This window comes from Thalassophryne amazonica, chromosome 3 (assembly GCF_902500255.1).
Source record: "Thalassophryne amazonica chromosome 3, fThaAma1.1, whole genome shotgun sequence".
NCBI classification, from domain to species: domain Eukaryota; kingdom Metazoa; phylum Chordata; class Actinopteri; order Batrachoidiformes; family Batrachoididae; genus Thalassophryne; species Thalassophryne amazonica.
The window spans coordinates 36,816,147-36,839,874 of NC_047105.1; the positions used below are offsets into that span (position 1 = coordinate 36,816,147).

At 40.6% G+C, this 23,728-nt stretch overlaps 1 protein-coding gene across 1 annotated transcript; it reads right to left on the reverse strand.

The window, feature by feature from the left end:
• Positions 1-676: 676 nt before the first annotated feature.
• Positions 677-11,611, reverse strand: LOC117507742 (eyes absent homolog 2-like). The gene is made up of 5 exons (XM_034167555.1): positions 11,595-11,611; positions 9,877-9,987; positions 9,670-9,791; positions 4,419-4,519; positions 677-981 (listed from the first exon to the last, which is right to left on the reverse strand). Exons 1-5 carry the CDS (start codon positions 11,609-11,611, stop codon positions 901-903), a joined length of 432 nt encoding a protein of 143 aa, XP_034023446.1. The 3' UTR covers positions 677-900.
• Positions 11,612-23,728: the final 12,117 nt, after the last annotated feature.

Consider the following 23,728-nt stretch of genomic DNA (forward strand, 5'->3'; position numbering starts at 1 on the left):
ATAAAACATTATATACAAATAAAAGCTAAGCTGACAGGCTGTGTAAGAAGCACATGCACGATCATACCAGTTCATCTGCTATATTACAAACAGGTTATTCGGGAATTAATCGTGGGGGGAAAAAAATGACAACATATACAAAAAGTAAGTATTCAAGCACCAGCCTATTATACATGTGAAGATGACATCTTATCAAAACATTTTTACAAGAGCGTAGTGTTTGTTTTTGTAAGAGGGTTTATGATGCTGAGCTCCTTAACCAAGTAATAAATAGCTCACATTTTCACGGTAAAAATATAATCAGACTATTTTAATAGCCATCATTTATCAAGTTAAGAATATCTGATTTTTATGCAGCCTACATGTGAGAAAAGCAATTCTAAAATAATGTTAGTTTTGTATTTAAAGGGGTATCAGTCAGTGAGAGATGTAAGTTTTGCATCAAATTAAAAACACACAGCAGATCATGAGAAATTAAATATGTTTTGTCAATGCAGACATGATCACTTTGTGCAAGAGCCAACTTTTTGCATTCAGTGCAACACTCGGGTACAAAAAGTCTCAACGTGTGTCTCAAATAAAATGATTTGCGTTGTTAACCACAGTAGGGTGGTGGTGGTAGTTGTGGTGGGGGTCCAGTTATGAATTGTTGTTGCGTTGGTTTTTGTGTATCATATTTTTTTGGTCCAGTACTTTTGGCTTCACGTTCACGTTTATGACGCCGCAGCCTCGTTTTTCATCACAGTCCTGTTTGAGAGCCGAGTGAGAAATCAGATGTGCCCGACCTCAGCATACCAATCCTGACTCTGGATCAGTCTCTTAGGGCAGCTTTGCTGACTCAGGAACACAGGAGCACCTCAGAATTTGGGCTTTTGAGCAAAACATGACAGTTGGCGCCTTCTAGAGGTAATCCAGCTCCAGTGCATGGCTCAGGGCTTCCAGATCGGCCCGACAGGACACTCTCCAGAAAGGCATGTTTTTCTGGGGAAAGAGAAATTTTTTGTTAAAATAAAATAAAATACAGGTTTGATGCAAAACACTGAGTCATAAAGTTGTTGACAAAGCTTTGATGTTTAACAAGAGCCTTGGATTAGAGGTGACACCACATGATGGGATTCAGATTCTGGTGTTACCTCATACCAACCCATTACAGCCATGTCCAACTATAACCAAATTCTTCATTTATTTCAAACCCACTAAAAACCTTTCTAACCTTGTGTCCTTGGGTTATTTTGTATCCTGATAACACTTCTGGAGTCGTTTCCAAGACATTTTGTGGTGTTAGCATGCATGCTAACAGACACCAGGTGGAGCCCTACAAAGGATTGTGCCCCCTTGTGGTACAACCACACACTGCTACTGTGGAAATGCACATGGACGTCTCAACTGACATCAACAGCTCTGACAAGGCGTTTGTAATTCAGCACAGGTGTGAAAACGCCCTGAGAAACATTGCCTACTGAGGTAAGTGCATCGAATGAAAGCCTGACTGTTGGTTTACAGGTTGTTGTTACCAAATCACCAAAAATATTTTAATCAAAAAAATTTAAAAATCTTCAACTGGGAGGTTATGCGACCACTTGCCTTGTTGTGTCTTTTCAGCAATTTTGACAAAGATTCAGGAAGGATTCATTTATCAGGAGTAAGATGATGTTTCGGTTTTTGGTTTCCAGGTGTGGATTCTGGGTCAATTTTTTTTTTTTTTTTAATCAGTACTGCATTTGGATACTGTGTTTCCAGCCATCAGATGTTCACAGGGCTTTACACACTGGACTCAGCTATTAGAGGTTTATTCAGAGCTGGTGAAAGTGTTGAAGTTGTTGAGAGGTTCGTGTATCTCAGCAGACGCAGTCATACAATGGCATTCAGTCTCTGGATCCTTGAGACTGAGGGTCCAAAGACAGAGAAGCAGCTGGAAAGAGCTTATGGAGTCATAAGGTCCCTAGACAGAGTTGGTTGGTAATGTCAATACCACTGCAGTAGAGGAAAGCCCAAGTATTTAAGGTCTTGCTGGGTGTTACTGTATGGTTGTGAGACCAAGTCACGAACCAGTGACCAAAGGCAATGACTGGATGTCTTTGGTAGGCTACTTGGTCATTTCAGAGGATCCTTGGGTCCCACTGAAATGTATTTGGGTAAAGTGGACAGTCACGTAGAGACTCAGATGGGTCTCTAAGGCCAGGTATGACATTTTGGTCATGTAGTGTGGTTCTCTGACATAGTGCTTGATTCAAATTGTATGTGACCTCAGTGACGAGGACCCCAGCAACTGGAAAAGTACGCTCATGGCAGTAGATAAATGGGACACACTGGCTGTCAGCTTGAGTGGTTGCCAAGAAGGCATAATCCAGCACAGTGTGGTTCCACAGTGTGCTGGATTATGCCAAAGCAAACACGACACATGGCCAGAATGTCGTAGGTGATGTTCCCAATGAAAGTGATGCTCCTCATTTTAGTAACCCATTCATTTGACACAGTCATTCAAGTGGTACCTAAGAATACTGCATTGACACCAAGTACCAAAGAGTTCTAGTCATTGTCTTAGGACATGGTAAGTATTTTCCAGGACCCTAAAGATTTGGGCCTTCCTTCGCTTGTAGGGATGGGTATTGATAAGATTTTATCTATCCATACCATTATCGATTCTGCTTATTGATCCGATTCCTTTTCGATTCCCTTATTGATACCTCTTGTGAATTTTCTGTGTACTAAAAGTAGGCTTTACAGGTTTTCTATGTCAACAACATTTTATTGAATCTTAAAGTAAATAAATGTGAAATTGGTTACTGGATCCTTAAACTCTGGACATAATAAACTCTACACGGTGGATCATTGATCTCTGGACATAAATATAAATAAACAAAATCTGTAGTTTTTGTCAAAAGCATTTCTTTTCAGACATTACTGGCATGAATGCCATACATCTGAGCTGAGCTCTTGCAGCTGGCTGTGCTGCACATCAGAATGTAATTCATAAAAAATGCAGGACGTCTCATTTTGGGAGGAAAAAAATGTTTTAGTCGATTGTAGTTTCTTGTCTGTATCACAGCATTTGGAAAGAGGTGTCATTTTATTTAAAGCACGATTCGGTTTGAAGTTATTAATTCTGACTGGACTCTTTCTCAGCAGAGAGCCGCGCAGCGTTTGGAGCTGTGTGACCAGAAGAGACAAGAGTCCCAATTAGTGACTTAATCCACACAAAAGTGACTCAGGATTGACATATTTGAATGGCTTTGAGAGGGGTTAAGAAGCGGACTTGCCGCTTCTGAAGAACTGCGAATCAAAGAACCAACGAGCCACTGGATCAAAGCATTGCTTCAGTGGTTTACGCTTCAAACTGGAGTTGCTCTGCAGAAACAGTTGATTACAGAATCGCTGCAAGGTCTGTATTCAACGTAGAGAAATGATCATTTTCCCGACAAACACCCTCAATAACAATGGCCGCTCTGAAGGACCGATAAGGGAAACGTTAAGCAAAAAGACTATTGATATCGGTGGATCGAATCATTTCTTAACGATGCCCGAAAAGAATCGGTTCTCGATACCCAACCCTACTCGCTTGCAAAGGTTTTGGCATTGCCAAACACCATGTTCATGTTGTCATGCGAGGGTTATCTGTTCATGAGTTTGGGGAGCGGAAGGGGGGAAGCTGCTCGGGGTGTGAGATGGTGTTTTTTCTTTTTTTTCTTTTTTCTTTTTTTTGAGAGTGTCACAGAAAACAGACTTCAGCATGAGTTGTGGCTATCAACAGCAACTCTTCCTTTTGTTGCTGTTAAATAAAAGTCCTGGATTGCAGCAGCTACGTCTTTGTGGATTTACACAGCCGGACCGGCACTGACTGGCAGGTATGTCGCTTTCTGCCACATATAGTACTTTGGGTTTACGTGCATTCACAGATTGTCTGCAAATCAGCTGCAAAGCAGATGTAATAAAAACACTTTATTTGTGGCCAGTTTGTATGCATTCGTTACAACATATTTTAGTTTGTGATGTGGACATGATGGGCACGATATATATCTGTTTTACACACTGTCCCGGTCCGCTGCCAAGCCGCAAATCCCTGTCAGTTGCGGATATCAGCGGTTAACGGCAGATACACAGCGCATAGAGTGAGTATGTATTGTGTATGAATTGAGTATGTAAGGAGTATGTAAAGCGGATGTTATCCGCATCCAGATTTTTGAACTACTCAAAAATCCTGGCTGCGGACATGCGTGCCTCTGCGGATGATCACGGGCGCGTTCGGATGACGGCCGACTCATATAGGCATGTTACACAGATATTGCGGATGTTTGGCGACTATGGGCCAATTTTGTGCGCAATCCATACGCAAATCCTCCTCAATGCCAGTGGGACAGGACCCTAAGATTGAGAAAATAACGAAGTTGATTGACAGCTGAGTTCAGAGTGAGCTTTACCTTCTTAGCCACGGTCTCTTCCTCAGCTCCGTCTCCAATGACGACATACACTGCTCGCCGACCAAACCGCTGAGAAACACGCTCGAAGCAGCTTTCTTTGCCTTGAAAAAGAGGAAAAAACAAAACGCTCAGGATTGCGTAATTTATTTGAATGCAGTTTTTTCCCCAAGACAATACATACAATATGATATACTTCAGCACGTTGCTATTGAAACAATACTGTAAGCAAACCACAAATTGCTATTACTTTAGCACCCACTGTTATGTAAACTACCCAAAGTCATATACAACCCAAACCCAAAGCTTTGACTTTCAAATTCGTCAGCTGCCATCTCTATAGCTTCTGCATCATAACGTTCATCTTTGTCTCACGATAATCACGACGGTTTCTTATTGGATGCTGCACGATCACAGCAGTTTGTTATTGAATACAGGTATGAAGAGACTTGTGAAGAAGGAATATGGTACCATATAAATAGCCACTTTGTATACTTCATCGTCCTATAAGGGAAATTCATTGTGGGCTCAGTAGTGCTACACTGAAAAAAGTGAAACATCAGTGCACTTCATTCAAAGTACTTATTTACATTGGTCTAATGGAAAATTGTGGTTTCCAGTTTAAATCTGCTGGAATCACTTTACCAAATCATAAATATACACTGTGAAAAACTAAAAAAAAATAACTAAAAAATTACATCATTTTTTTAAAGTTGATCCAAGTATTATTTTTTCAGTGTACATAAACTACTTCTAATACAATTACATTTGTTCTACGATTTGTTTCTGTGTAGGCTCTCAGTTGTCCAGGTGGTTTCCATAGTAGAGAAGCTTGAATCTTCCACGGGACTGTCCAGTCCTTGACTGTCCAGAGCTTGAATTTTTGACTGGACAGTCCAGTCGAAGATTCAAGCTTCTCTACTATGGAAACCACCCGGCCAACTGAGAGCCTACACAGAAACACTGCGACCAACTGTGGGCATGAGGCTCTGGCACTGGTACGTAAGCTGGAAAAGACTGCTAAAAAGATAGCTAACTTTAGAAACCACTTAAGATTTAACCTGAGATGCAAACAAAACACTGTTATTCCCAAATGCATGAAGCAAAAGGCACTAGAAGCAGGTCACACAGCAGAAAAGATCCAGCACGGTTACCTTAGGAGGATTTTGGGTCTTAGAATTAGAAGGCTTCATTTAAAATATTAGACTTTTTTTTTTTAGTCCAGTCGAAGATTCAAGCTTCTCTACTATTTGTTCTATGAATCTGATTGGTTAATCATGAGATTTGCAACCATAAAATATACCGCTGACATTGGTAAAATATTCAACATTTAAAATCCAGCATTGACATCCAAAAATCATCAGACACAACAGGGTTATTCCCTAAATGAGCAAAAGGAGCTACGTGTATGTCACACTTAATATATAAATAGAAAGAAAAAAGTAAAAAGCATGCATGCACACAGGGCCGGCCCAAGCCTTTATGGGGCCTTAAGCAGAATTTCATTGGGGGCCCCCCTACCATCACCTCAGCACCAGATGCCTCATTATTCCATAGGCTACACTGTTATATGTGTAACGTACCCACAATCATTAGCATTACTTGTAATTATCTTACTTCATACAAGTGTCATTCTTGTTTTTAACCTTAAAGGGGTAGCAAACTCATAAATGTTTTAATTAACTTATACATAGTGATGTATAAGTATGGCTCAGTAATTTAACTATTTGAAAGTAACATCAGCAGGCAGGAGACTGCATTTATAGTAAACACGTTAAATAGTTTTCTTTCAGATGTGCAATGGTGTGCAAAATGTTCAATATCCAAATACAAAACAGAATCAAATGACATTCACATTAGCTTACAGAAAAAATAAAGTTGTAATCAAAATTAAATACAATACTTAATCTCCAAAATGAACATAGAAATCCACAACATAACAGCAATGTGTGTGCATAGCAATGCACAAACATTGCACTGGGGGCTATTGCTTAACTTTGGCCTGCAAACCATTGAGAGCTGAGCTACTTTCCCCACCTTTTGCACCAAATTAATCTGAGTTGATCTGCCCTGCTGTTTAAGTTTTTCTTCGTAAGGAAGACTATTAAATGGCTTCGCCAAAATCCGGTCCACAACATTCAAACTGTCCTGCCATTATGTGCAGCTTGCTAGCTCGCTACCTGGGCCTGGCGCGAGGCTAGTGTGAGTGTGTCCGTCTGTGAGTGCTTTGTGACGGTGGAGGAGCTCAGCAGCACCCGCTGCTCGGTAGGGACAGAAACTGCGATAGAAGTCAGTCTCCAAACACACGCAGCTACACCCCCCCCCCAAAAAAAAAACACCAGAAATAGAAGCTCGATTTGTCGGTAGTCATTTTAACACAAGAAAATGCCACTACGAGCACTGGAAAAGCGTCCGGTTCAGCTCAGAACAGAATGAAAATGCTCCCACGGATGTTCACACCAAAAGATCGCTGATTCGCTCATTTCGCTGTCAATCAAAAAGGGATTCAACCTCAGACAGATCATCCAATCATCATGCAGAAGCTGAGCGTCCGGGCCAGCCGGGGCCAGCCGGGGCCAGCCCACTGCCCCATAGACCCCCAGACACGCTGAGCGTCCGACGGGCGGGACAAAGCCCAGCATTTATCCAATGACTCGTCTCGTTTCGCTGCATGCTTTGTGTCGCTACACTGTTTAAAGCGCTTTGAAGCTGCGGGTTTGAGTGAGCGGAAAGCCGCGTCATTACCAGTGATAAGAAGCTGATTCTGAACAAACGTTGAGCGCGTTGTAGCGCATATTTAGTCAATGACATGTGCACACAACAGTATATATTTGATCACTTATTTTTTGACATTTTAGGGGAAGCTGAGCTTCCCTTGCAGTCTTAGAGCAAATCGCCTCTGACTTAAGACACCTAAAGCACTTTACACTAAACGAACGGAGCATTTCGCAAATAATGACAACAAAAATTGTAATATTGGACATGCAAACCTACCTTGTCTTGTTGTTTTTTTCTCGTCTTCCAACTTCTTCTTTTTCCTTTCTCCGCTTCAGAGGGATAATTTCTTTTCTGAGACATGACTTTCACTCGCGCTTCTTTCCTCACGATTAGTCATGAGGAAAGTCGACCACCTGACCCAAGCGGTGCATCTAAATTTCCCCAACGGTGGCAGCAGCCAACAGGAGGCATCAATTAACCTAGTATTGGTATTTGTCAAAATGAATTTATTTTTTTCGGGTGTAATACATTTCCGTTTAAAATTATTCAATATTATTTTAATTTCATGTATATATTTACTTTTTTATCACAACGTCTCGGTGCTCTCGGGGCCCCCTGGTGGCGTGGAGGACCTAAGCGACCGCGTAGTTGGCGTATGCCTTGCAGGCTCTGCATGCACACACACACCCCACCCACACACACCACCCTCGCCCACATCACACACAAAACAAATCCACTGCACTGACTGGAGGCGCTTAGCAGGAGTTAGAATGAAAAGCTGGACTAATTCTGAGTGGAATTTTTTTTCGCTGCACTGAGGATGTAACAGTCTCTTTTTTTTTGTAGTACACGTGTGCACAAACGGCGACCCCATTGTGGGAGCACGCGCGGGACAACGACACAAGCAAGTTGCTAATTCGATTGAGCTAATTGACTGTGCTAATTCTTGTAACACACACAGACCACATCCACTCCGCTGTAAGCCATCTGGATGCATGAGAGCTGTTCATGAGAAGCGGATGTGATTTTTGGCTGGACTGAGGAAATACAGTCTTTTTTTTCGCCTCGTTGAATGGTTTGTTCCAGCTTTAACCTCATGAAATATTCGTACCATTGAACTCATAAACATTCATTATTTGTATATCATAACAATGGGGACATTAACAGCATATTGCACATTAAAAAGATGACAAAATATTTCTTATAGGTCCAGTGTTGTAATGTAACGATGTAGAAATACTTCGTTCCTGTACTGAAGTGGAATTTTGACATATCTGTGCTTTACTTCGTTATTTACATTTCTGGCGACTTTCACTTTTACTCCACTACATTTTCTCAGTAAAATGTATACTTTTACTCCAATACATTTCCCTTAACCATCTTCGTTAGTTGTTATTACAATATAAAAGTAGAAGAAATTTGATTTGGCACTGCCTGTTTGCAGAGGTGAAAGTAAGCCGGAGCCCAGCAGATACAGTCCTCTACAGCCGAAACGCAGCGACGTTCAGCCCTGCAGCATCAAGTGTTGTGTTTGACATAAAACAAGTTTAAAAGACAATAAACTAAAAGATGACAGGTTGAATCTGCACCCCCACTGAGGAAGAAGAAGACTGTGGACGGTGAAAACCATCTGTGCTTTGGACGCCAAATGTACCGATACACACGAATCGGTTCCAGCTGGAGTCCAGCGCATGATCTGAATTAACACACACTTAAGTGGAAAACTTCAGTACTGACAAAACTGGCCGGCGTGTCTGTTTTGTTTTATTTCATTTGAAAATTTCGCAGAGAAGTGCTGTGTAAAAGTGGCGCCACATTTTGGATTTGAGAGCCCAAACAGCACTCCATTTGGCTGCTTTGCAGTGGTTGGTGGTGGTGATGCTTGAAAAGTTTTTTTTTTTTACTTTTCCTTAAATTTGGCACAAATGACTGTTCTGTTTCACACGAGCCTGGCTGTTGTGTTGAACAGAAAAGTGTGCGTGGGTCTTCCAGAAAAATGACTGCGTCTTCAGAAAAAGAACGGCAACTTTCTTTACAGCTCCATACATCCACCTGTTGCTCACTCATCCTCGTCACCAACACCAACTGCTCCGCCAGAGGCGGAACCAGCCTTTTATAGGGGCTGAGGCCCCCTCCTGGATTCTCCAGATACCACACTGGCCTCCTGTGTTGCTGTTTCACTCTACTCGTTTTGGATTTTACTTTTACTCAATACTTTTACTTAAAGTAAATTTTATATGATAAATTAAATTTTGATACTTAAGTACAGTGAATGTCAGATACTTTAAGACTTTTACTCAAGTAATATTTTTAAAGGAGACTTTAACTTTTACTGAAGTATTTTTATGCTAAGATACTTGTACTTTCACTTAAGTATCACTTTGAGGTACTTTATACAAGTCTGTATAGGTCTATGACTGGATCTTATTCAGGATGCTGATAGAGGGCACAAATGAGTTTTAAAGAGCTGAGTCTGCATTTTGATCATCTGTACCTCCTGCTAGAAGGCAAAAGCTTGTTTCCTGATTGTCCTCACCTGTCTTGGTGGCGCTGTAAATGTTCTCTATGGGGAAAGCCGAGCCCAGGCCGTACAGTAAGACCTTAGACAGGGCTGGGATGAGCTGGGTAGTAGTCACTAACACATTCACACAGTTTGGCCTAGAAAAAGGACAGGACACATTTAAAGCAACATGACTCAGACTGTGATCAGGAAAATAAAAGCTCACTGGAATCATGAACTGACCTGGAGTTGATGAGAGCCAGAGATTTTAGGGCTTGAGTAAGCCACAGGTCTGTTAGGACCTCCATCTCTCTCCTCAGCTGTAACCACTCCGCTTTGGGCTGCCCAGCAAACCTGCCCAATGTGGAGAAGCACACTTGTGATGGACAGTCTTTGGAACAAAAGACACAAACCCTAGTTTGACAACAGGACCTCAAAGCTCAAAAACTGGAAACATGTAGTGTCGATGAGACTTAAAGACGCCAGGTGTACTCAGCAGTTCTTCGAGACAAAACTGGAGCTACTTGTAAATACATCCATTAACTCTAAGAACTGCACTGTGCCCTAAGTGGTCCAAGGTAGCAGTGGTTTGTGGTGTATCCTTATTTTCCAAAAGCAAACATTTAACTGTCGTTAGGTAACATCCTTGTCTTGTCCGTTTTCTCAGAAATGGGGAACCTGTGTACTGAATGATGCCCAGAGAAATGTAAATGAAACTGTTGATGTAGCACAAAATCATTCCAACTGGATCCAAGGATCGTCCAAAGACAAATAGCAGGGCAAAAATGTGTCAATTATCACTACAGTTGTGAGTTTTATGGTCAAAGCACAACATACCACACAGGCATTGTTTGGTATATAATAAATATTTTCTTCGATTTTATGCCAAGTTATTTTTTTTTTCAGTGTAGATGCTGGTGGAATGGACTCAGCGTGAAAGAAAACAACATTTATTTTGTGTCTGAATGACATGTACCAGAGCAGATACACAACTTGATTATGGATTTTACAGTGAGAGCATCAGCATGTGTCCAAACACTGAAAAATAAGATGTACAAAATACATTGTTCCGTAATGGGACAACTTCAAATTCACTGGGAACATTCTTGGGATACAGACCTTCAACAAGTTCAAAGATGGTTAACCTTGACCTATTTTAAGAAGTACTTTAAGAGGTTAAATGGTCACATTCTGTTCTTATTTTTATGGTACGATTTCGCGGACGTTTGCGTGGTGATGTCACTTCCTGGTGTCACTATCTGCTAACTTTGCCTCGTTTTTTGCCAAATATACCACCTTTATCATATATTATGTAAAAGCTAGTGAGAAATAAACACTTCTAAAACTGAAAACACTGTTTGTGTAAGCTGATAACACCTCTGGAAGGATTTACAAGACTTTTCACAGTCAGCATGCACGCTAAGTTCCGCTAACTCAAAGCTAACTTCCACTCTTGTCAAAAGCTCATGTACATATATACACATGCATGCTGAAATAAAAATAGGAACTGAAATAAAAATATGAACAGAATGTGACTTTTTAGCCTCTTAAAATACGTCCTGCAAATGCTGTTAAAATGCTAATTTTTTTTTATGAGTGATTGATTGATAGAGGGGCTTATGAACATGTACAAATTGTAAGACAACAGGCTCTTAATAATTAATTAAAAAACTTGAAATTCTAAAGAAGACGATGCTCATACGGCCAAGGGTATTTTAGCAATGTGTTATTTTTTTCCTCTTTAGATCACATAATATACAAATAGTGACTGGTTTGGAGATCCCTCGGGTTGACATTACAGTATGCTGCCCGATAAACCAGTCACCATTTGTTTTATTATACATCTGTGTAGTTAATAAATTTATCTTTACAATTGTGTGAAAAATTTGCTAAGTCATTTTTTATTCTTTTTATTTTTGGTTATTTTTACTAGAAACAAATCAGTATCCACGGACACAAACCTTCTGCTCTCCGCCATGATCTCGTCTGCAATGCATCACCCCTGTGCATGCGCGAAACATTGTTGCCCCGTTATGACAAAATCGGTCCGCATTCACTCATAATGTTGCCTGAAATGGTGCAGAATCAGTCAATAATGTGGCTATTGTTAATTTTGGATGATTTATTGTGAAAATTATTGCAATTATTACACGCAAATCACCCAATCAGAACAAAGGATTTCAGTCAGATGTATAATAATACAAATTTGCAACCATTCTGAGACTTATGTCTCTGTGTAGTCCTTTTGTCAGGTGGTGGAATTATTACCGTCTCGGACCTATGCACTCCGTCAGTGCCCTTCTACTAATGAATGTGTCAGTATTCTATTCCTCCTGAACACACACAGTACATTCTGTCTGATTTTGTCACTGTAAAACAAACCTTGTGTGTCAATCTGCAGCGTTACACACCAACCACAACTTGTGATGAAATGTCTCAAACATGCAGCAAGAGGACGCCATCTAACCTGTAATGCCTTTTACTTCTGTTTGACACAGAACTGTGGTGTCACAAAGCACAGGATAAATACATCAGTCTCCTTCAGGGCACCAGCCTGTACAACCTAATACCAACAAAATTTTAAACAGCTGTTTGCAGCATATTTGTGATCAGCTCTATCTTTTTAATGATTTTTGATTCATTATGACTATATAATGCTTATAGGCACGTTGAATGTACAACTCCTCACTTATGGGGTTAAAATTGTGTCATTAATATTTGTAAATGCACACAGGGTGATCTACAAATAATCACTGATTTGCAAATGTGTTCAGATATCCACAAATGCAAATTTCATATTTGTAACTTATAAATTGGTCTTTGCAAATAATGTTGTATTTGCATATAAAAACTTAATTTGTAAAAAAAAAAAAAAAAAAAAAATTACATTTGTAAAACTTGAAATTGTATTTGTGAATTGAGTTTCAGCATGTGTGGATCACCAATTACACACATTCATCGCTTTCCTCTGTGACGTAATTTTGAGACATTCTTTTCGCGAAATCCACACAGATCCACAAACAAATGCCTACTGATTCTCAAATACACACTCACGCACACTGGATATCCACTAGAGGGCAGTGTGGTTCCATTCATTACGCAGCTGTCTGTTTGGACAAGGAACATAATCAAGCGAGTCGAGTCTTATCTTAAGTTAGGACAACAAAAGTTGTTTGTACTTACATTAGATGATGGCAACTGCTCTCCTTGTCCATCCATGTCCGTCCAGCTCATATCAGAAGTCAAAATGAGTCAAATGGCTGAAAGATCTAAATAGACGGCTGTGTAATGAATGGAACCACACTGCCATCTAGTGGATATCCAGTGCACATGAGTGTGTATTTGCGAATCAGTAGGCATTTGTTTGTGGATCTGTGGATTTCGCGAAAAGAATGTCTCAAAATTGTCACAGAGGAAAGCGATGAATGCGTGTAATTGGTGATCCACACATGCTGAAACTCAATTCACAAATACAATTTCCAGTTTTACAAATGTAATTTTTTTTTTTTACAAATTAAGTTTTATATTTGCAAATACAACATTATTTGCAAAGACCAATTTACAAGTTACAAATATGAAATTTGCATTTGTGGATATCTGAACACATTTGCAAAACAATGACTATTTGTAGATCACCCTGTGTGCATTTACAAATATTAATGAGACAATTTTAACCCCATACTCACTCGGGGGAGGAGGAGTAACAGAAAGACAGAGGACGGAAAGGAGAGGAACAATAGTAGCCAGTAAACCAGTCGCGAACAGTATTTCTGGTATTTATATTTGTGTATTTATATTATATTTGCTAAGTTTTTTACTTTCACGTTTGATAGTCTATGTGCTTCTTACCCTGTGTGCTGCTATACAATGCATGCTGGAACCTCAATTTCCCTGAGGGAGTCCTCCCAAAGGATTAGTAAAGTTCTGTCTGGTCTCTAATCTGATTTAGTGGTTAGCACTGTCGCCTCAGAGTGAAAAAGTCCCAGATTCACTTCCCACCTGGTCCTTCCTGTGTGAAGTTTGTCCCTCCCCCTCCCCCCAATGACCTTAACTGGAATACATAAATTTTTCAATTTTAATTTCATTTATATAGCGCCAAATCACAACAGAGTTGCCTCAGGGTGCTTCACACAGGTAAGGTCTAACCTCACTGACCCTCAGAGCAACAGTTGTAAGGAAAAACTCCCTCTGCTTGAGGTCTCCGTCAAGCAGACCAGACTCAAAGGGGTGACCCTCTGCTTGGGCCATGCTACAAACATAAATTACAGAACAATTCACAAAACAAATATACAGGAAATGCAGTTGGTGCACAGGACAGGAGGGTTTTCAGCGCAAATACCACACCCATCTCTGGATGGAGCCGCACTTTAAACAGAGAAAAAACAGAATCAGGCATCAGAAAGACAAGAAATACTGTGTAATTTGCCATCATTAAACAACAAGAAAAACGGGAAAGACTAAGATGATTGTCGGTCACTAGCCCTAAGCTTCACTGAAAGACCCAGAATTTAGGTAAAGTTGAGGCCGCACCAGCTCCGTTTCCTAATAAAATGAATTAAAAGAGTAAAAAGTGTAAAACTATATTATGCCGGTATGCTCACCATACGAAAGGGAAAATAAGTGCGTCTTAAGTCTGGACTTGAAAGTCTCCACAGAATCTGGCTGTTTTATTGATGCAGGGAGACCATTCCACAGAACAGGGGCATGATAAGAGAACGCTCTGTGACCCGCAGACTTCTTATTCACCCTAGGGACACAAAGTAGTCCTGCACCCTGAGAACGCCGGTACATCAGGTTTAATTAGGTCAGCTAGGTAGGGAGGTGCCAGTCTGTGAACAGTTTTATAGACTAGTAGCAGAACCTTAAAATCTGATCTCACAGGGACAGGAAGCCAGTGAAGGGATGCTAAAATGGATGTAATGTGGTCAAACTTTCTGCTTCATGTCAAACGTCTGGCTGCAGAATTTTGAACCAGTTGGAGAGCCCTGATGGTGGACTGCGGTAAACCAAAAAATAGAACATTGCAGTAGTCCAATCTAGAAGAGATAAACGCATGAATCAGGGTCTCAGCATCAGCCATAGACAGGATGGGATGAATTTTTGCTATATTTCGCAGGTGGAAAAAAGCAGTCCTCGTAATATCTCTAATGTGGAGGTCAAAGGACAATGTAGGATCAAAAAATCAGTCTTATCAAAGTTTAAAAGTAGGAAGTTTCTAGACATCTAACTTCTCACTGATGCAAGGCAATCTTCTAAGGATTTTATAGGAACGAGATATACCAGCAGTTATCGGCATGTATAACTGAGTATCATCAGCATAGCAGTGAAAGGTAATCCCAAAACACTGCAATATGTGACCAAGGGGTGCTATATAAAGGGGGAAAAGCAGAGGCCTAAGACCCTGTGGAACCCCAAATTTCATGTCACTAAGGTTAGAGGTAGTGTTACTATACAAAACACAGTGAGAACGACTGGTTAAGTATGACGTCAACCATGCAAGGGCACTCCCAGTAATCCCAAATGATTTTCCAGCCTATCAAGTAAAATATGATGATCCACTGTATCAAATACAACACTGAGATCTAACAGCACCAGAACCATAGTGGTGTCTGAATCCATTGTAAGCAGAAGATCATTCACCACTCTTTCCAGAATTTTAGAGCAAAATGATAGATTTGGTATTGGCCGATAGTTTTCAATACACTAGGGTAAATGGGTTTAGAAAATCGATGGGTACAATTTTTACAATTACTTAGAATAGATACAGAAGTTGGCCCGATCCTAATCCTAACAAGGGCCTTGTTACCCAAAACATAAGAGGTTTTTGTTTTTGCAAAATATTTAAGAACGTCAGTAATCGGTGTTCGCTACTCTTTACCACAGTGTTTTTACCCTGCACGTTGAGGAAATGGTGAAAGCAGAGTTGTCGTGATTGGGGCTGTGAGGTTTATTGCTGTATTGTTGTTTTTTTTTCCTGTTTTGTGCACGATTGGGTTTTGGTGGCAGGGATCTCTCTTGTCTGATGGGTGTTTCCCTCTTGTTCTCTCTGATGCTTGCCACTCCTCCACCACACCTGTCCTGCATTTCCTCCCAATCACTTCCTCTTTTAAGCTGCACTTTTTCCCTCATTTCCTGTGAGATTGTTGTCCCTTGTGCCTCTTTCAAGCCTTTTGTCTTCAGAGTATTTATCCAGTGTTTGCTTACCTGTGTTCTGACCTCTTTGCCTGATTTTTGGATTTTGCCTCTGCCTGATGTTCTGGACACTGTTGCTTATATCTTCCTTGCCTTTTTGTGTACCGAACCCTGCCTGTCCTGTTATTAAACTCTGAAGCTTTACCATCTGAATCCAGCATTTGTGTCCTACCACCTTGAACCATCGTGTCTGACAAGGGTGTTGTTTTCACTGGTGTGTGAGTGTGTGTGCATGTGCACAAGATAACTCAAAAACAGCTGGATGGATTTCCTTCAACTTGGTGGGAATATTACTTGGATAGATGTCTCGAGGTGATTACATTTTGGACTAGTTTGGTCAAAGGTCAAGGAAAAGATAGTTTGAAAAACATCTTTGTTAAACATCCAGAAGCCTTGATGGATGATCTAAAGCACATACTGATCAGAAAAGTATGTGTGATTGACTGGTATGAATGTCTTCATGAGTCATATGACAAAGTCAGACATAGTCAAAAACACCTTTACAGACATGTATATTTACTTGTACATTCATATTGTGGTGTGTAGAGCATGCACGGTATGCAGGGTATTCATCAGCCCTCTGATGCATTTAATTCATTGTAGAAGTCATCAAAGTCGGAAATGTTCAATTCCTGCACTTGCTGATGTCATTTGTCTTTTGGCTGAACCTCACGGGTGCTCGATGTCGCCGCAGCAGATCCAAGTACAGAGCCCCCAGTTTCCAAGGCGCTCTCACAACCAACTATTAAATGCTTATGAGGAGCATTAGCATGACTAAAAACCTTCAGCTTCTGGGGCCCTAATTACAGCCCTCTTAACCCCTGCCACTTTAAGCATTTTTTAATTGCAGATGTAAATTAATATTCAAACTTTTCAGCTAGTTGACAGTAGGGTTGTACAATATGGCCAAATTATCATATCTTAATATTGAAGCCAAATATATCTCTGTCAATATCAGCAATATATATACAATATGACTATGGTTTCACACAGAGTGCAGCAACATTGAAAATTGTGCCCTCCAAAACTATTGGAACACTTGGTATTTCACACATTTTAATTTGTTTATGAAATTTCAAATACAAGAAATAAAAAAAAAATATAAAAATAAAAATTTATAAAATTATCTTCCTTACACTCAAACTGAAAGCAAATCTCTAAAACTTGTTATAAATGAATAAAATATAAAAGCCAAGATGATGGGTTGCATAAGTAATGCTACACTTTAGTAAAATACCTAATAATCAGTTTTTTTCCGGTTTTCTTCAGACAAGGATGGATACATCAACGTTTCCAAGTCACTGAATATGTCTTGGACTTTATTTACATAAATTATGAAGAAGTACAAATTTTTCTTTCACCAAAACATTAAATATAGGCTTGCATCTCAGATGTTCTTTCTGGCAAATTGCAGCTGAATTTTCAGGTCTTCTTTTTACAAAAATTCTCCTCTACACCACTTCATCAGGATGCTGTATTTTATATTTTAATTTATTTATATCAAGTTGTAGAGATTTGCTTTCAGTTTGAGTTTAAGGAAGATAACTTTAGATTTTTTTGTATTTGAAATAGCATAAACAAATTAAAATGTGTGAAATATCAAGTGTTCCAATACTTTTGAGGGCAACTGAGAAACACTCAGGGGCATGTGTATTTTTAAGTGTCCTGGTGTCACTCAGAGAGCAAAATTAAGAGGTTATTAAAGAAGTCCTTCAGAGAGCAAAATTAAGAGGTTATTTTAAAAAGGTCCTTCCAGTCCTTATTAGACTTATTCAATGAAACATTTTTTTCTAGATCGCATTTCTTCAAATAACTAAACTAACTGTCTTTACTTACAAGTATCAATAAAAGACTCAACTTCTAGATGTCTTCTGCTGTTGAACGTAACCACTGATGTAACTCACAGGCTTTCTTACGTCAGCGCTGTCACCTCACTCCATCACATCTAACACAACAGCACCGTGGTGAAGTCCAGAGCTTTTATACAGAACAGAGGAGGAATAAAGTAGCTGTATTTCATTCAGCCTGAGAATCTTACATCTCATATAAGCCAACAGAGCATGAATCAGCTGGACGTCTGCTAGTTTTACTCACCTGAAATCACCGAGAAACACGTGTATATATAAGGCAACCTGAATTAAAGGAGAAAGGAGGCTTTTAACAACCTGGACCTCATTTCTGGCATAAAATACGGCAGTTTACTCACCGATATAACTTTGGTGTCATTAGGAGTCCACAGTTCAGATGTGTTCAGGTTCAAATCTGGCTGAAAGATTTTCTTCTTCTGTTAAGGTGGATTTGAACTTTTTGGGGTACACAGCGCCAATTACTGTACAGGAGGGACCTAGCAGTCAAAATAATCATTTCACAAACTTTTATTTCATGTCTTGTGTTCTCTTACAGGATGCTGCCACTGCAGTCAGGAGGAACTGTGAACCAGTGTATCACTTTCATTCCCAACATGGTGGGAACAAAGATGCTGCAGGCAAGCTTAAAAATCTAGAATATCAACTCAGTCATCAGAGGATTCAAGATGGTCTCAGTCAAGAGCTCTTAGTCGACCAAGCTCCATCTTTTTTCCAATTTATTTTTGTTTTTTGTGTCTCTTTGGTTGTAGATATGCACCAAATGTGAATGTAGTGTATTTATTACCCATTTATTGTTTTTTTTTTTTGTTTGTTTTGTTTTTACCCATTTCGTGTTTATATATTGATGTGCGGGACAAGTTAAGATCAACATTGCAGCATGAAAAAACATGAACCTATTATTTATTTATTTATTAAATTGTGTTTATTGTATGGTTTTGCACGATTGAAAGCAATTAAAGTTTTTAAACCCACAACACATTTGTACAAGGGCATATTGGGGGGGTTGGGGGGTATTATCCTGAGAAAAACTCAGATATTCTCTGAATTGAAAGTCATAATACTCAAAGAAAAAAACTCAGAAAATAGTTTGTGGATCACAAAGAGTTCTGTCTTTGTAACATGCATGTACATACACAGTCCCTCCTGTGACAATCCTGCTATTATTAGGGGTTTTGTGCTCATAAATTTGTGACTTTAAAGGTGTACGGCCATCAAATATGGAAATCGGGTATTGCTAAGGTTTTGCGTACGTTTGTTCGTCCATCCATCCGTCCGCTCGTCTGTCAACCTGTTAGTTGTGAGCATACAAGGTCTGTTAGAAAAGTATCCGACCTTATTATTTTTTTCAAAAACCATATGGATTTGAATCACGTGTGATTGCGTCAGCCAAGCTTGAACCCTCGTGCGCATGTGTGAGTTTTTTCATGCCTGTCGGTTGCGTCATTCGCCTGTGAGCAGGCTTTGAGTGAGGTGTGGTCCACCCCTCTCGTCTATTTTTTATTGCGAATAAATGAACGATTTGGATTTTTGCTGCATCAATTTTTTTTCCAGAAACTATAAAAGAGACCTCCAGATGGACACCGTTCGAAAAATTAATATGGCTTTCAGGGACGCTTTTATGGGGATTAAACAGATTAAGGAGTGTTACTGCCCCTTTAAGGACGGCCCACAACTGCAGCGCGCTCCCAGCGCCGATGGACAGGCTGACACCCCGCACAAACAACCAGATCATTTCCAACGTGAAAGCTTTGTTGATCCGGGACCTCGTCTGACTTTCACAAAAAGGCAGAAGATGTGGACATCAGCACTTTTTCCGGCACATTCCACCGTTACAGGAGTTTTTTTTCATGGAAAAAGAAGCCGAGGGACGCGCCACGGAGCTGTTCATTACGCGGGACAAAACCACCTCGGTGTTGGTCTCACAGGACGGCTTAAAGGTGGATTTCAGACGGATTCCGGTTGCTTTCCAGTCGTGTGAATATCCGATTGTGATTGTGATTGTGCATGAGCTGGACATGCCAGAACATGTCCTGTGAGGCTTCATCACAGCCTTTCTTTTCGCCACACGCGGAATTCCTCCACCTTTGTTCCTCTTTCCATGACAAAAACTCCTGTAACAGTGAAATGTGCCGTTCATTTCTAAACTGGACGCTGTCTTGATCCGGTATGTCCTCTGACTAGCGCAGGAAATGTGAAAAGACGTGGACATCAGCACTTTTTTGGCACATTAAGACAGACGTGCGGAGGAGTTTGGCGCGTCGTGGTGCAGCCGCTCGGCGCAAAGAAACGCCGTGATGAAGCCTCACAGTACATGCTGGGGCTTGTCCAGCTCAAGCTCAATTTCTCGGATATTCACACGACAGAAAAGCAACCGGAATCCGTCTGAAAGCCGTCCTGAGAGACCAACACCGAGGTAGTTTTGTGCCGCGTCAAGAGCGGCACGGTGGCGCGTCCCTCGGCTTCTTTTTCCATGAAAAAAAAACTCCTGTAACGGTGGAATGTGCCTGAAAAAGTGCTGTGTCCACGTCTTTTCACAATTCCTGTGCTAGTCAGAGGACATACCGGATCAAGACAGCGTCCAGTTTAGAAATGAACGGCACATTCCACTGTTACAGGAGTTTTGTCATGGAAAGAGGAACAAAGGCGGAGGAATTCTGCGCGTCGCTGCGGAGCTGCATGGCGAAAAGAAACGCCGTGATGAAGCCTCACAGGACATGTTCTGGCATGTTCAGCTCATGCACAATCCCAATCGGATATTCACACGACTGGAAAGCAACCGGAATCCGTCTGAAATCCACCTTTAAGCCGTCCTGTGAGACCAACACCGAGGTGGTTTTGTCCCGCTTAATGAACAGCTCCGTGGCGCGTCCCTCGGCTTCTTTTTCCATGAAAAAAACCTCCTGTAACGGTGGAATGTGCCGGAAAAAGTGCTGATGTCCACATCTTCTGCCTTTTTGTGAAAGTCAGACGAGGTCCCGGATCAACAAAGCTTTCACGTTGGAAATGATCTGGTTGTTTGTGCGGGGTGTCAGCCTGTCCATCGGCGCTGGGAGCGTGCTGCAGTTGTGGGCCGTCCTTAAAGGGGCAGTAACACTCCTTAATCTGTTTAATCCCCATAAAATCGTCCCTGAAAGCCATATTAATTTTCGAACAGTGTCCACCTGGAGGTCTCTTACAGTTTCTGGAAAAAAATTGATGCAGCAAAGATCCAAATCGTTCAGATATTTATTCACAATAAAAAATAGACTAGAGGGGTGGACCACACCTCACTCAAAGCCTGCTCACAGGCGAATGAAGCAACCGACAAGCATGAAAAAACTCACGCATGCGCACGAAGGTTCAAGCTTGGCTGATGCATTCACACGTGATTCAAATCCATATGGTTTTTGAAAAAAATAATAAGGTCGGATACTTTTCTAACAGACCTCGTACGTCCAGTTCTATTACTGCCAGAGTCTTCAAATTTACAGGGAACATTCTTGGGACACAGACTTAAGACAAGTTCAAAGATGGCTAACTTGACATATTGTAAGAGGTTAAAAGTCACATTGTGTTTCAATCTGCTGAGTTTTGTTCTTGAGTGGTGGGATGACAAGAGTAGAGCTGCACTGTGACGTCAGTGGCTGGTTTCTCCAAAATCGCTTTGCTTTGTGTGTTTATATACATGTTTCTCATATTTTATGTAAAAGCTTGCAAGAAATAAACACTTCTAAAACTGAAAGTACTGTTTTCGGAACCACCTGTAAATTTATTTAAAAGATATTTCACAGACGTGACATCACAGGCTGGTAGCTAGCTGCAAAACTCTGTTTTGTTTGTGTGCAAAAACATCCTCTTTATCATATACAACCCCTGGCAAAAATTATGGAATCACCGGCCTCGGAGGATGTTCATTCTATTGTTTAATTTTGTAGAAAAAAGCAGATCACAGACATGACACAAACTAAAGTCATTTCAAATGGCAACTTTCTGGCTTTAAGAAACACTAAAAGAAATCAAGAAAAAAAGATTGTTGCAGTCAGTAACGGTTACTTTTTTAGACCAAGCAGAGGAAAAAAATATGGACTCACTCAATTCTGAGGAATAAATTATGGAATCACCCTGTAAATTTTCACCCCCAAAACTAACACCTGCATCAAATCACATCTGCTGGTTGACATTGACCCTATGTGTCTTTTTGCAAGGAATGTTTTCACAGTTTTTGCTCTGTGGCAAGATGCATTATCATCTTGAAAAATGATTTCATCATCCCCAAACATCAGAAAAGTGTCCAAAATATCAACGTAAACTTGTACATTTATTGATGATGTAATGACAGCCATCTCCCCAGTGCCTTTATCTGACATGCAGCCCCATATCATCAATGACTGTGGAAATTTACATGTTCTCTTCAGGCAGTCATCTTTATAAATCTCATTGGAACGGCACCAAACAAAAGTTCCAGCATCATCACCTTGCCCAATGCAGATTTGAGATTCATCACTGAATATGACTTTCATCCAGTCATCCACAGTCCACGATTGCTTTTCCTTAGCCCATTGTAACCTTGTTTTTTTCTGTTTAGGTGTTAATGATGGCTTTCATTTAGCTTTTCTGTATGTAAATCCCATTTCCTTTAGGCGGTTTCTTACAGTTCGGTCACAGATGTTCACTCCAGTTTCCTCTCATTCGTTCCTCATTTGTTTTGTTGCATTTTCATATTTTGAGACATATTGCTTTAAGTTTTCTGTCTTGACGGTTTGATGTCTTCCTTGGTCTACCAGTATGTTTGCTTTTAACAACCTTCCCATGTTGTTTGTATTTGGTCCAGAGTTTAGACACAGCTGACTGTGAACAAACAACATCTTTTGCAACATTGCGTGATGATTTACTCTCTTTTAAGAGTTTGATAATCCTCTCCTTTGTTTCAGTTGACATCTCTCGCGTTGGAGCCATGATTCATGTCAGTCCACTTGGTGCAACAGCTCTCCAAGGTGTGATCACTCCTTTTAGATGCAGACTAACGAGCAGATGTGATTTGATGCAGGTGTTAGTTTTGGGGATGAAAATTTACAGGGTGATTCCATAATTTATTCCTCAGAATTGAGTGAGTCCATATTTTTTTCCTCTGCTTGGTCTAAAAAAGTAACCGTTACTGACTGCAACAATCTTTTTTTCTTGATTTCTTATAGTGTTTCTTAAAGCCAGAAAGTTGCCATTTGAAATGACTTTAGTTTTGTGTCATGTCTGTGATCTGCTTTTTTTTCTACAAAATTAAATAACTGAATGAACATCCTCCGAGGCCGGTGATTCCATAATTTTTGCCAGGGGTTGTATTATAGACAGGTGAGGGAGAAATAAACACTTCTTCTTCTTTGTCTTTCGGCTGTTGCCGTTAGGGGTCGCTACAGCAGATCAATCGTTTCCATCTCACCCTGTCCTCTGTATCTTCCTCTGTCACACCAACCACCTGCATGTCCTCTCTCAGCACATCCATGAACCTCCTCTTTGGTCTCCCTCTTCTCCTCCTGCCTGGTGGCTCCATCCTCAGCATCATTCTCCCTATATACCCCGGGTCCCTCCTCTGCACATGTCCAAACCATCTCAATCTCGCCTCTCTGACTTTGTCTCCAAACCGTCCCACCTGAGCTGTCCCTCTGATATGTTCATTCCTAATCTTGTCCATTCTTGTCACTCCCAAAGAGAATCTCAACATCTTCAGCTCTGCCACCTCCAGCTCTGCCTCCTGTCTTTTTGTTAGTGCCACTGTCTCTAAACCATACAACATAGCTGGTCTCACTACTGTTTTGTAAACTTTCCCCTTCACTCTTGCTGATATTCTTCGGTCACAAATCACTCCTGCTACCTTTCTCCACCCACTCCACCCTGCCTGCACTCTCCATTACTTTGAACAGTTGACCCCAAATATTTAAACTCACCTACTTTCACCACTTCTACTCCTTGTAACTGCACTATTCCACTGGACTCCCTCTCATTCACACACATGTACTCAGTCTTGCTTCTACTGACTTTCATTCCCCTTCTCTCCAAAGCAT